At 41.3% G+C, this 14,713-nt stretch overlaps 2 protein-coding genes across 9 annotated transcripts in view; one reads left to right on the top strand and one right to left on the bottom strand.

Moving 5' to 3' along the window:
• Positions 1 to 5,477, top strand: part of baiap2a (BAR/IMD domain containing adaptor protein 2a) — a 157,862-nt gene extending 152,385 nt beyond the window's left edge. For 2 of the 6 annotated variants that reach the window (XM_067423587.1, XM_067423559.1), the window contains one exon: positions 4,171 to 5,477. In XM_067423587.1, coding sequence (XP_067279688.1) covers positions 4,171 to 4,173 — 3 coding nt within the window. In that variant the 3' untranslated portion in view covers positions 4,174 to 5,477. Of the gene's footprint in view, positions 1 to 145 lie in introns of all 6 variants that reach the window. The other 4 variants (XR_010898950.1, XM_067423579.1, XM_067423572.1 and 1 more) reach the window with 4 other exon arrangements.
• Positions 5,478 to 5,732: 255 nt separating this feature from the next.
• The window catches only part of aatka (apoptosis-associated tyrosine kinase a), a 68,515-nt gene continuing 59,534 nt past the window's right edge, over positions 5,733 to 14,713 (bottom strand). For all 3 annotated transcript variants that reach the window (XM_067423439.1, XM_067423448.1, XM_067423459.1), the window contains 8 exons: positions 14,149 to 14,282; positions 13,736 to 13,820; positions 13,506 to 13,627; positions 12,833 to 12,982; positions 8,714 to 12,011; positions 8,463 to 8,607; positions 8,179 to 8,376; positions 5,733 to 8,078 (listed from right to left, as the gene is read on the bottom strand). In XM_067423439.1, coding sequence (XP_067279540.1) covers positions 8,050 to 8,078; positions 8,179 to 8,376; positions 8,463 to 8,607; positions 8,714 to 12,011; positions 12,833 to 12,982; positions 13,506 to 13,627; positions 13,736 to 13,820; positions 14,149 to 14,282 — 4,161 coding nt within the window. In that variant the 3' untranslated portion in view covers positions 5,733 to 8,049. The remainder of the gene's footprint in view (positions 8,079 to 8,178; positions 8,377 to 8,462; positions 8,608 to 8,713; positions 12,012 to 12,832; positions 12,983 to 13,505; positions 13,628 to 13,735; positions 13,821 to 14,148; positions 14,283 to 14,713) is intronic.

The raw sequence follows: 14,713 nt of genomic DNA, 5'->3' as shown, positions 1-14,713 counted from the left end.
AGTTTGATGTTAAAGCCCCTTAGGTTGAGGAATAAGCCCTCTCTACAAGTCTTCTCTCCCGCCCATTTGTGGCTGTCTTGTCTTTTCTTCATTTCTCTCTGAATGTGTCCGACCTGGCAAGCTTCCTTCTCTCTTTGTTCCACAGTTCCGATGGCAAATTGATTTCGACAGTGTGAACACAGACTATCAGACACAGATCCGGATAGCACAGGGGCCACGCCCCTACTTCCCATTAGCCCCTCCCCCCCTTAAGCTCTGCCTCCACACACTCCTCCTCCAATGGAAGGGGCCAGTCTCATCCCTCCTTTCTGTCCTCTCTTCCTCCCTGCGTCTTGCCGGGGCGATAGTGGTGGTCGCGTGTGGTGGGTCGGGGGGGAACTCTGAGAAGAACGGCCGGAACGCAGTCCAACTGCTCGCCTCGCTGCTTTACGGACTCTGATTCGCCTGTAGTGACGCCGCTCTGACATCGCTGTGGACTCCAAAGAGACTGCTTACCACTTCCTGTCTTTCATGCATGAGCACAAGTTTTGCTATGTGGTTGTTTTTTTAAAAATGACATCCTCATGTAAAAGTGCCAAAAGCAATTTTTAGTCTTTTGGAGCAGCTCTCCTCATTCCGAAGCTCTTGCTGAGTGTTTTTTTTTTTCTAAGCAGATGTGATGGGAGCCTCATGCCTAATGGGGAATGTTTTTTTTTTTTTTTTCTGTGGTTTAGTTGTGCAGAGTGTACTCTCTCTGTGTGTGTTTTTTGAAGAGCATTTGCGTTTTGTGAACCCCTCATGTATTACCTGGTGCTCCTCTGGTCCAGAGGCTGTGTCGCTTTGTGCCGCAAACTAACAGCAGCTTAGATTTTCCTCTGATTCGCCGACGAAATTGGAACGATTGGAAGGAAAATCACATTTTCCCCTCATAAAACAAGTGCCAAATGAGAGTGGACCTACGAAACTAGAGTGAAGGTCGCATGAGCTTCAAAATACTCGGGTGGGACTGTGCCGATCGCCCAGACCGGCACGCGTCCGCTCACCCTACATGCATGAAAGAAAAGTGCTCTGAGCAGAAACCTTTACCCCCCACCCCCCAAAAAATACCCCATTATCCTGCCTCAGACAACTTAAAGTATGGGATCAGAATAGTATTATAATGAATATTTTGACAGTATGATTCACAAATGTGTGACCTAATTCACAAAGTATTCAGATTAGTGTGGGGATGTTTTTTGAAAGGATTTTACTCAAAACAATGTTTACCACAATATCCTTTTTTTTTGTTTTTGGGTAAAATGGTAATCGAAAGGGTGTTTATTTGTAATTTATTCTTTTCTACATCCACTTAAAGGGTTAGTTCACCCAAAAATGAATCATGAATCAATGCACCGATTCATAACCGTTCGAATCTTTATTTGAGGATTGAAAACAAACGCGGGAGAGAAGACAATGCTGAATAAAGTCGTAGGTTTTGTTATTTTTGGACCAAAATGTATTTTCGATGCTTCAAGAGATTCTAATGAACTAACTGATGTCTCATATGGACTACTTTGATGATGTTTTTATTCCCTTTCTGGACATGGACAGTACAGTGTGCATACACTTAGATAGATACGCTCTTAGACTAAATCTAAAATATCTTAAACTGTGTTCTGAAGATGAACGGAGGTCTTACGGGTGTGGAACGACATTAGGGTGAGTCAATAATAATGACATCAATTTCATTTTTGGGTGAATTAACCCTTTAAGCTAATCGCATGAGAGTTCGATTTTAATGCGTTGGATAATAGTGCAGGTATGACATCAGTTTATAGGCCAAAACGCGGAAGCGAGTTAGCATTTTAGCACTTCCGGATCCATTTTCTTGGTGTGTTTTTAAGCTGTTAGTGAAAAGTGGCTAAATGGGACTACAGAGGCTGTGGGAACATTAAACGCCATCAGCCGAACAGGTAAACTTTTACTTCTAACGAGCTTTTACGGTCTCGTTGTGCTTATAATTGTGCTCTTATAAATAATTCTAACTCGAAATGATTTTTTAGCTAAGCTTCCGACAACTTTTCAGTTTTTGTGACGTTGAAGTCCCGGGACCGTGGTGTAGTTTCGTTCATAGCATACCTTTAGCTTTTTACTTCTAGCGACTGCACTTAGGCTTCATCTGTGATGATTATCTTGATGGACAAAACATGTAATTATTATAAACTTTTGTTGATCACAGAGCTTGTTTTCTGGGTTGTTGTCGAGGGAACTTGTGCGACGCTAGCTGCCGGTTGGCCTATAAAGTAACGTCATGCCTGCAGCACTATATTCTGATGTATAAACCTTTCAGAATGACGCCTTTGTGAACTTATATTCATTTTATCCTATGAATATCAATTAGGGTACACATTTATGTATCGTATGTTGTGAACATATTAATTTTAGCCTATTCTGAGCCCATATTGAAGTGCCAACAGCCCATGTCTTTAAAACATCCCCACCGTAGTATGTTTCCGTGCAGTTTTAGGATGCTGATTGACAGATCCTCTGGAGCTGTGGTGTAGTCCTCGCTGTGTTGATGTTCTTTTGTTCCTTTTTTTTTTTGGTTTTGTTTTCTTGGAAAATATACAAACTAGGAAAAATGCACAAGAAATCAGTGTAACAATCACAATATGCATGCTGAGGAGGAAAATAGTGAACATTGACCTTGAATGTATGGTGACTTTTTACAAAAAGAATAAATAAATATCTATATATTAATAAAACATTTGTTCAAATGAGCTTTTGATGATTTTTAATTTTGTCATCTTGAATTTTACAATTCTCTGCATTGAATGGAAAAAACAGCTAAGCAGGAAAGACCTTTATTTGATGTTATTTATTCATATTTTATTTATAAAGTTAACAAAATATACATGGCATGGACGATTTTGGGCTATTAATCTTGCACCCTGAAATTATTATTAAATGTCTGGCTTTCTCACTTGCACCCACATGCAGTACCAACAAGACAAGTTGGTCCACAAATCAAATCCCTGAGGTTACGTTGCTCTCCTTTGAGACCGACTCAACGTTTCCCGAACCTGAAGAGCACACCGTTGTAATCTATGTTTGTGTGTTTGTGCATCATGATGTGGCGTCTGTATGAATACGTGACCTGTCCGTGTTTTTCTGTAGCTGTGCTTGCCTGCTCGCCTTTTTTCTTCTACCTAAGATCTGATCTGTTTGAGATGTGGGTGTCCGTTTTCGAAGCATGCCTTTTCTTTGTAGAACTGAAGGGATGTGGTATTTTAAATGTGCTCTTCAAGAGTTCTTTGTGTTTTGTTTTTTCTCCATACACACCTCTTTTACTAATCTGACCTCCTGGGCAGACCTTTCATTTTGCACTATCTTTCGAACCCATGTCATTTCTAGAAGTGCGTTATTTACTCATCTCCGGACATAAGAGCGCGACGTCATCCATGACCAGTCTAAACGTGCCATGTCACAGAGCGAGTAACCTACAGTACACAGGCCATCGTACGCAACACTAACAAGTCATGTGAATGCGGTGGAAATGTAGCCATGCATAGGCTCGGTCTGAGCTGAGATCTCAGGTACAAACCCCTGGACTCTCTTTACCTTCCAGTTTGGGTCCTGAATTGTCCCGGTTCTGAGTGTTGCAGGACCTCCGTAAGTCACCTGCCTCCATCGCTGCTCAGCCAAACCAATCATGCCTTTTCTTTTATCCTTTTGTTTTGGTTTGTTTTTTCGACTCCCATTCGGCTTAAACGGGCAGTAGGGCTTCACAACTGTTTCGTCTCATGCCGCCACCTGCCTCTCTGGTTGGTCCTTGGCTTTTTTTTTGTGTGTGTGTGTGTGTGAGCTGTAGTTCGTACCAGCCAGAGAGGTCATAGGTTGCCAGGAAATGGTGTTGGCGCTGGAGGTAACCCTGAATCTAACTCTTGCATGCCTCTATCAATGCTGACAGAAGTAACAATGTCTTGTTCCATTTGCATGCCTGCTCCAAACACCCTTCATAGACTCCTCTCCAGATCATAAGTGTATGTCAAATGAATCACCGTATGCCTTTCAGCAGTACTTTTCTTTCTGTATCCCAAATCAAAGTGCAGTGAGATGTTTTTGTTGTGTCGTAGAGTTCAGTGGGTCACTAGTGCGGGCCGTGTTGTGGGCGTACTGACCGTGTTTGTTCTCCACCCCCTCTCTATCTAGTGATCGGGCCCTGGAGGTCTACTTCAGGCCAAGCATCATGGACGACCGAGCCGCTCCTCTCTACTACTAGAGGGGCCATGCTGTGGCCTGTGCGCTATACCGCCCTCTTCTGTTCAGTCTGTGTCGTTGCAACAGCACGCGGAGGCAGAGCTCATGCGTTTGCCCAAAGGGCATGGAGGATTAGAGTAATGATCTTAACTCCGTAGCTGCATAACTATTGGTATTTGTAACCACCAATTCACGTATTTCTAAAGGGTTTTCTTCATGTTAACAAACTGAATGTGCTTTTGGGGAGGAAAAGTGTATGCCCGACTGTTTAAATATGAGACCTTTTACTTGAATGAATGTGAAAATGTAAGAAAAGTGAGCAATTCCTAGATAATATTATTATTTCTGTAAATGCAGTTCTATATAGAAGCCTTTCTTTTTCTGTCAGTCCTAAAAAGTTTTTTGTGGCACATACCGCTCATTTCAGAAAGCTGATGAAACCTCCTCGCAGGGGGCCTTGATATTAATATTACACAGACCACCATGCTCTGCTAATGTTTTAGTGACGCCTCTGTGAATTCTCTGTCTATGCAGAGATCTGTACAGTGTATTAGATGCAATATATAGTGCAATTTCTCATGCAAGCAGCACCGACACAGGAACTGTGCCTTTTCCTGCTGTTTTTGTGCTTAATGCGGTTCTGAATATCTGTAATTCCACTGGTGTAAGTAAAAGGGATTTGCTTTTATGTGATATTTTAATGTTCCATTTGATTTTTTTTTTTTTTACTGTTATTTGCTTTTACTGTACTTTGTTTCTTAGAAATTTCAATGACTGTTATAGATTTAAGGGGGTTTATTTGTCTTCACCTGTTGCTTTTGCTTTTCCACCTACTGAGCAATACTGCTTATTAAATATCAAAAATAGACTTGCTGCATAATAGTGAGAATATTAAATAGCAGGTTCTGTAAATATCTTTTGGTTCATTTCTGCTTGAGGAACTGAAAAAGCCATTGTATATATACAGCCTTTGATTTGTCGAAATGACTTCATGTTACAGGAGAACAATAATAAAATCAGGTAGATTAGATACTAATATGAATTGCATGTTTTACAATAAGGCGTTTACTCTGGATTGTTGGAGGAAGGTGGGAACATTGTGGGAATCTTCTACGGAGAGATTGTGTCTAGTCAGCTTTAAAAACCCATTTTATAATGTTTTTGTTTTGGCTTTTCTGTTGATTCCTATTTATGGAGAACTGCAAATGTATGTGCTCATTCTTGTATTTTCTGAAATAAAATAAAAAAAGCAAATGTTACCACACTTTCATATTTTATACAAATTGCAATGGGGTCCAAATGACTGAGATCTCATTGGAAATGTGGAAATCATTTCTTTTCTTCAACTGAAGCTCAAGCTACTAAGGAAACCATGATCATCAGGTTTCACGAAAACTTCATTATTCATAATAATTATAATTTCAAATGATCAATATATGTAGTAAGTCTCAGACTTTTGGAGCCCACATTGAGCTCATGCATGAAGAGTCTTTAATAACTCACAGGCACAAGGAGAAACTATAGTTTGGTTTATTTATTTTTTTAGAATAGTACAGTAGGCATGAGTCGTGAGGACGTACGGTTTGACAGCTATGAGGCAGTAACGACAGACTTCTCCCCTCGACGCTACATTCAACACTCAGTTCACTTTCATTTCACCTCTCTTTGGCAACCATAAACACCCGAATGAAGCACTGATGCTCTGAATGAGAAAAAGTACCTACTGCCGCAAGGTTTAGCACAGTATAAAACTCTTGAAAGGCATACAGCGAGAAAGCGAGGGTACAGTGCAGTGATTGTGACTTACAGCATTGGCACAAATGTGTATGGGCTCCAGTGATTCAAGGCAGAGCATGACAGGTACAGCTGTACGTTACATTTAAACAGGTCATCGTGTAAAACGGGTCCGGACTTTTCTCGGTAACGTCTCAGATCATATAGGGACAATATACTGAGAGAAACTTGTAGAAACACATGAGGTCCACATGCCGTCTGGACCATCTGAATCGTTTTGCAATATAGTTTTGAACATCTATCTGTTATTGGATTTAACAAAAATAACACTTTTGAGATGAGGCTTAATCACAGACAGAGGATCAGATCTGCAGGAGCTGCCATTATTGTTTGTAACAGATTTTGCTCACAGACGATATGGTCACTCTTCCTTTAACTTGGTTAAGTGTCTTTAAGTACCAAGCTTTCGATAACCCACAGTTTTTTCGCTCAGTCCTGAAATCAGTTCCTTGGATTCAAAGCAAATGTTATTCGTGCCCAAGACAGACTTCCTAAATTTCTGATCCTGACAAGCACCTAAAAACTAACCGCCATCAGGGTCATTCCTCTTATACTGGGCATTTTATATTCAACTCAAACCTGGTAAAAATGCAACAAAAAAAATGTCATTTACTTTTTCTCACAAATAAATGTCTACAGCTTAAAGTATGGTAAAAGCACCATAAATGTATCATAAATGTAGCTTATTTAATTCCTCAGAAGTCATAGAGTAGCTTTATGTGAAGAACAGACTGAAATTAAAATCGTCTGACAATTATAATCCGTGACAGTCAAATCTTACGCTCATTTTAGCATTCAAAATCTGCAGACAAGGCATTATGACTAAGTAATGTATCTTGTGATGGACTGTGATATGCCAAAGTTTGAACTTTTTGAATTAGAATGTAGCACGTGAGATTTGTTTTAAAGGGTTTAAGTGCCTGATATTTCTGACAGTCTGAACACCCTTTATAGAAGCAAACATAGTTTTCAAACGGCTGCATAACAGGAATGACCCATATGCAAGCTGTCCTATATGAACGCTACCATACTAGTTGAAGAAAATCGCTGGTTTATTGCGCGCTCGCCAGCTCGTCATTCTTAGAGCTGAAATGTAAAATAATCTCGATATTTAAATAAAAATCTAGGGATCTAAAGAGAAGCGCTAACCAGAGAAGAACTAGCCTGATGATTCAACTGCACTTTAATAAAATATAAATAAGATCTTAATTTGGATGTACTTGATTATAAAGAACGAGATGCACAAAAGATGTCTTAGTTCATATAATAAAAGTGCATGTAGAGTTTTGTGAAAATTGTTTGTCGAAAAGCAAAACAGCAGACAGTATGATAGTTTATATTGTTAATACTTTTGTACCATATCCTTAACACCCCTGAGCTAAAGTTTAGTTAAAAGTGGTCAAATATAGAAAATATCACTTGAGCAGCTTGTAGCAGCAGGCTCAGTATATAGTTTTTCACCCTCAATAATAATTAGGGGTCTTTCTTTTATGGGGGCAGAACATCTTGCACTCTATTTTATGCGGCTCATTTGGTCAATCTGAACATGTAAAAGCACAATGACATATTTCAGACCCTAACAAATCACTTATTGACGATATGGCATAACAAGCAAATGAGGAGAGCAGCCTTGTATCTATTGTTTCCTACAAGTTATGTGTGGAAAAAGGATGTTTTCAGCATGATACTGATACTGAATTGTGCAAATAAGTTATAATCTTAATACATCATGTTTTAATACATAGATAATAAATATGTTCTGCTATACAGATCTCTTTTTCTGTTCTTATAACTGTTGTTCTCAACAGACTGTCACTTAACCACCATCTGTCTAGGAACACTTGGAAGGGGCTGGCTAATCCACTACAATATGAGGCACTGTGTCCAAACAGCATATCAGGTTGACAGGACCCTTTCGTCCAGCACGTTTAAAACAACAAAAAAGATAGCGATACAGGAGAACCCACAGTCTGATCAGACCAAATAAAACCATACAGGTTCTAAACACCTCTTCAAATGAATGTGTTAATGACCCCTTTACTCCTGGGCTCCATTCTCACTGTTACCTGTGTGACGAAATGAGAGAGCTAGTTAACTTCCAGTGTCAACCATTCCTAAATTATATCAATAATGTGTTTATGTGAAGAAGTACAGAGCTGGACTGACCTCCCATGGAGTCCACATCAGAGTCTGACACATGCGTAATGGAGAAACGAGAGACGCTAAATCGGGAAAGCGGTGCTGGTTTTTCATCTGGAGACTTGACGGGAGAGTTGGGTGGAGTTGTAATTTCATCAGAGCCAGGTTCAGATGATGAAGGACTTGGCATCAACGGAAAATCATCTTGCCACTCAAACGCACCACCTGTTTAGGGCGAGAGGCTTGTGAAATATCACTGAACGAAAGGTAATACCTATGCAAAAATTTTATCAAGGTAGAAGAACACCCACTTTCTTCTGAGAAATTCCTTCCTGGTGACTCCTCAGGGGCAGTGACCCTATCTTGGGGTTGTGGAAGCTCCACTTCTGAAGCCTGGCCGTTAGGTTCTACCTCCACAGGAAAACTGTAGTCCCCAAGCTCACCTGTGGGGCTCTCCTGCATCAATACACAGCAACACACAAACGTTGAGTCATATTAGCATTGGACAAAGCAATGTATTTTTCGGAAAAGAAAGTAACTATTAAGTAATAATTCTACAAACCTGGTCGAACAGAAACACAGTGACATCATCAAAGAATGACACCGCTTTTTTCTTGCTCTCCAGTTCATCGCAGAAGGACTGCGTAAGTATGGAGGGCATTTTGAGGAGGCTGCGTAGATGCCGCACACTGCTACGGTCGCTCACAATGACAGGCACCACGGGGAACTCGTCATCACTTTCATCACTCTGCTCCTGTATGTTGTAGCTACGAAGTTCTTCATCGGACTCATCACTATCCTCAGAATCCTCCTCATCTCCATCTTCTCCGTTCCCCAGTGGAGCTGGGACATCAAGGTCTTCTGGCAAGGCTGGTAGAACGCTCTCCAAGGAATCATCACGCTTTGATTGTGAAAAGGCTTGACCTATGCCACATTTTTCCACTGAATCCTCATCTTCCTTTTCCTCATTGTGTCCTTCCCTTGGAAGCTCTGGATTGTCCCCTTTGTTACAGGCCTCTTGCTCCTCTGTTTGGATTATCTCCCCACTGAAGTCTACTATGATACAATCTGAACCTAGTGACTCTGCTGAGGAAAAATCTCTGAAATCTCCGTTAGACGGCTCCTCCACACCCGATGCCTCCTGTGTCGAGGAAGAACCTTCAGACACTGTGGAAGAGTAGCATTCAGTGTTTGGTTCCTCTCCAGAGTGATCAGATTCCAGCCCAATACCATCATCTGGAGTTGCCTCCTTTGTCAAGCATCCCCCCATCTCTGGAGGAAAGGGAGAAAGCATGGAAATCATCGGAACCAGTGTAGGTGATGAATTTGGATTTGTCTTTTTAAGACACATTTTATGAGCATTAAGGGCAAAATTGTTGTCCTTTGTCACAGAGATGTTATTTCCATGCTCACACTCCATGCTATGTCCTTCTTTCCTAACTGTCTTTTCTGAGCCCTCATTTTCCGCTTTGAGCTCAAAGATATCTTCCTCATCTTGGCGATTGAAAAAGTTGCTACCCCCTTCACTGGGGCTCTTGTCGTTCTCCACGTCATAGTCAGAAAAATAAGCAGAGTCTCTGTACTGATTCCTCTCACCAAGGCTGATCAGTGGTGTATGACTGCTGGGTGGATGCAGGAGCATTACATTGACATCTTCATCTAGGTCCATCTGGAGCACCATGTCACACTCATCTGATTCTACACTGGTGCTAAGGGTTGGATTCCCATCAAGGTCTTTCAGGATAAACTCTGGGGATTCATTGTTCTCTGTGTCATAGCCACTGTCTAGGGACTTCGGCTGAATGGATGTGTGATAACTATCGGGGCTGAAGGCCTCACATGGACTGCTGCTAGAGGCAAGATTAATTATGTCCTCACAGTGTCTGGACCCAGTCTCCCGCTGTAACGGTCTATGAGTCAGTTCAATATTGCCCACCTCTGCATAGTCCAAGGGATAATCTGTAAGAACTCCAGAGGGGATATCAGTGCAGTCATTAATTTCCACCAGACTGATACTGGAGTAGTTGGGCACCATCCCGCTGTCTGTCAAATGGTTACACTCTGAGACACTCTTAGGCAGATCCTTAGGGCATGACACCATTTTTACAAACACTCCAGCAGAACCACCAGTCTCAAGTTTCATATTTTGTGCAGGGGATATCCTTGTCTCGAGTAACATGTTTTCTGTAGTCACTACAATATCTTTTGGAAGAGTTGATGGATTTGTTCTGCTGTAACCTCCTACATGGAAGTCTGATGTATTGTTTTTGATATGTTTATGAGCAATGTTCTTCTGCCGTGTATTAATATGTTGACTTTCTGTGACAGAATGACATTTGGAAGATGATTCAACATCCTGAGTACCTTCAGGGCATAAATGTAGGTACTCACCACCCTCTGAGTCAGTGTGAAGGTTGCTAGTGGTGGGTGTACTATCTGTGGCTTCCATGTACGAGTGGACTTTGAGAGAATCAATGCAATTATATGTACAACTGTTGCTTGTTTCCAAAGCTCTTGTTTTCAAACTCTCGACATGAGAAGAGGGTGTTGGATGACGTAAATCAAGATATGCATCTCGAAAACCCACAGCTTGTGTACGATCACTTAAACTGTTGTTGTTTGCTGAGTGGTTGGAGTTCCAGTTAGTCAACATGTTCTGAGAAAACAGATCATCATCATCTTCTGGATTGGCACTCCCCATCCCCAAAAGAAGGCCATCACCAGCATCAATATCAATACTCATGTAGTGGGGTCTGGGAACACTCTTTTGCATGGGGCCCATCATGTCATAATAGGCCTCATTGGCCATACTTCTTTCTGCAGTTCTCTGGTTAGACTCAAGGTATGGATCACAATAAGCCAAGCTGGGACTACTAAGAGAGACTGAAATGCCAAGTGGGCTCTCCTCTACCGCCTCCAGTCTATGGCAGAGACTTCCCGACCCTCTTCTCTGCTGATTAGAGTCTGAACTATACCCTCTTATCAAATGAACATCTGGCTCTGCTTGAGGTGACTCTTCACACTGTAAATTTTGCCTGTCATTAGAAGAGAAATATGATTCTGACTGGCTAGTCTCTACCAAGTTTGGAACTCTTCTTTGGAGTGGCTCCATGTTTAGGCTACTATCTGAATCATAATCATTACTGATGGATTCTTTAGCTGCTGACCAGTAGCTGTTTGGCTGAGACCCAACGGGGCTCCTTCTGTCCGTAGAATACATGCTGCTGTTGCTGGCTTCAACTCTCGGGCTGTAATCAAGATTGGTTTCTTCTAAGTTAATGTTGCACTCAACTGGTTCCTCAATGCGGATGTAGTACTCACTACTTACTGAGGGGCTGTGTGCACTCAGCACTGGAACCACCCCTGGATGGTCTGACCCATAGTAGGATGGAGAGACCCCGAGAGGGAGACTCTCTCCCTTGCAGGTACCTTTGGAGTTGCTGAGTGGATAATACACATCCTGGTAATGGGGATTATTCTTTCCCAATGGTCCACTAGCTGAAGAGGAGCAGTAGGGCTGCTCGGCTTGTGCCTGCTCCCATTTATACTCAAAGTTGAGCCCATGGCTGGTCTCAGTTACTGTCAATATATCGTCCCCATTCTCAGACTGGAAGCTGTCTGCCATAGAGAAGTGTTCAAGTAGAGGAAATGAAGAGGAAGTTGAAGAAGCTACTTCAGGTGCAGGTGTCCTGTGAGAGCTGTTGGAGCCCAGACTTGGCCTGAGAGAGTTCCAGCGCTGCTCAAAGTCTTCTTCAGCCTCAGTGGTACCCTTAGCACACAGATAACTTAGCAGTAGATGGACTTCCTCCACGACAGGTCTCTGCTCAGACTGCAGCCAACAGAACTGCATTACCTCATACCTGCTCACACACATGACAGAAAAGCTAATTGTTTAGACCCTTAACTAATATCTAGCAGAAACAGAATGGTTGGTTGTAAAGGATTAAACTAAAATTGTTGACACAAATAGCATACCAAATCTATTTTTAATTGTATATTTAAGTTCCAAAACCTTAAAACACAGATATCAACATTTGCCTATTTTCTTGGAACCTAAAGATGTATACGTGGTACTGTTTTTGTCCTCCATTATCTAATTGTTTTATGGATGCTTAAAATGGATGCTAGTACAGTATGGACAATAGCCAGAAACTCACTAAGTGATGATTTGACACATGGGCAGGTTAGCGTAATGGTAGCCTTGAAGCCTTAAAGTATGGTCATTTATTGAATAGCATCCAGTAGGGGATTGAGTGGTATAGTTGTATAGTGGTATATACATTACTTTGCTTGAATAAATGGACAATGATTGGAGTGTGTCAGGGTAAAATGAATGATGTGTGCTTCCAGGACTGGATAAATGTATGATTGATAGGCTTATAGAAGGGGAGAATTAATGATTGGCCACCGTGGATCTGAGCAGTCTTGATTTGTTGGTATTGCCAGAGAAAATGGCAATGACTTGTGGAAGCGCCTGTGGTTGGAAATATTCATTGCTTTACATTATTGATTACATTATTGATTGATTCATATTTAAAATAAGATTGATTTTGTGGGTGTGTCTCTGAAGGGGAACATTGATTGGTTTGAATGTAGTGATGGGGGTCAGGGGAGTCATGAATGGTAAACTAAAGGGGATTGGCTGTTCATAACAATGATTGTGACTTGTGAATCGACTCACCAGCGTTCACACAGAGGCACTTTCAGCAGGGGCTTTGGCAGTTTGAGCTGCTGTTCCTTTACAGCATATGTTAAAACCTGCCTATCAGAATAGTGCCTGTAAGGCTGGTTCCCCAGTTCAAACAACTCCCATATTGTCACACCCAGTGACCTGCAGGGTTAATCACATAGTGAAGAGTTTGTTAATCAGTGAGGCAATTAGTTTAAAGTATATCATATGTCTTAAATTCTGGATTTAAAATTGCACACATATGTCAGTATGTCACGGGGCAGAGGTTTTCTTTTTTGGCCAACTGCAGCTTTTTTTTTTTTATTCCAAATTCTTGAGAACCCGCACAGAAATGTACTTCAGGATATTGCAGTCCACAAATTATCTGCAGAACTTTACCGTTTTGAGAGGGGCTGAGCTTGTGTGTCATGCTAAAGTTTGTCAAAGACCAGTATTATCATTCAAAGGATGCTTATCACCTTTTGGATAAGCGAAATATTACCCCAAAATAAGTATCCAAATAAAAAGGTGCAAAGGCAAAGTTCTGCATTTGCAGCATCCTGATTGTTTTGCTGAGTTCAACTTTGCACTCAGATTACAGATTTAGTGCATACAACATGTAATATTCTGTGACCTTAAAATTGAAAACCTCTGTCATAGTGTTTTTTTCTAAATGATTTCTCACCAGACATTGCTGGCTTTGGTTTGGTCCACAACTAAGAGATTGCCGTGGACTTCATCAATAAGTTCAGGGGCAATCCAGCGTAAAGGAACCCATATTTGATCTGCTGTTACATAATAGTCATCCTACCAGGGGGAAAGGATGAACGGATATTGAATATAAAGAAACACTGAGACAAAGTCAAAATAATAGGATTAGCATGACTGCAATCCTAAAAGCCGTCACAGACTCACCTTGTACTTACTGTGGCTGAGGCCATAGTCTCCAATTTTCACTGCCAGCTCTGAGGTCAACAGGCAGTTCCTGAGGGCCAGGTCACTGAGAACAGGACAGAGTGGAGCAATGTTTGCAGCATTTTTAGTTCCTGTCATTGGCAAACTTTCATGACACAGTAACAAAGGAAGTCTGCAGTGTCATCTAACATTTTCTTCAATCAATTCTTACAAATAATTGATGGTTTTGTTGAGCAAGGGGTTTTCCCCCAGCAACAAAATCACTGATGCTGGAGTCTGTGACATGTACTCAAGCAGCACCAGGATATTGTTGCCAGGAGACACCAGAGCTGGACGTCCAGTGAGCGGCATGGTGAAAAATAACTAAAAGGACCAATATGTAGGGAAAAGGCCAAAGGCTAGTGGATCCTGACCTGTGAATGTAATTGTGTTTGTGAAGGTACAGCAGACCAGAAGCAATCTCGCATGCCATCCGCTGGAGGATCAAAGGGTCAGGGGTCACTGAGTCGGTGGCCCGACAGCTACGTAGATATCCTTTAACATCACCCTGTATAAAGTAAATATCATTAATAAAAACAATGCATGAATGCTAATGTGTGTTATCATGCCGTTCACTACCTACTGTAATTCTGGTACCATTACTCTGTCAATTTGTTACTGTACAAATGCACAATTTCTAATATGACCAGAAGAGGGAGCATTAAGCTGTTTAATCATCCGTGTGCTAAGCTCTGTCCCCCTTGGATGCTTAGACCAGCTTTATAGAAATATCACTGTACGTTTTTCAGTAAAATGTGCTCATAAAGTGGTGTTGGGATGAAACAAAGCAATTGTGTTTTTCTTAAATTGTTTAATGATGCTGTAAAATTATTAAAACTGCCAAGACTGTGAAATTAGAAACAAGACAAACACCTACCATAATCAAATAAAAAGAGAAAAGCCTCATTTGATGGTGATCGGAACTGTTCCTAATGTTAT

This window comes from Pseudorasbora parva, chromosome 2 (genome assembly GCF_024679245.1).
Source record: "Pseudorasbora parva isolate DD20220531a chromosome 2, ASM2467924v1, whole genome shotgun sequence".
Lineage (NCBI taxonomy): Eukaryota > Metazoa > Chordata > Actinopteri > Cypriniformes > Gobionidae > Pseudorasbora > Pseudorasbora parva.
This window is presented reverse-complemented; position numbering and strand designations above follow the sequence as displayed.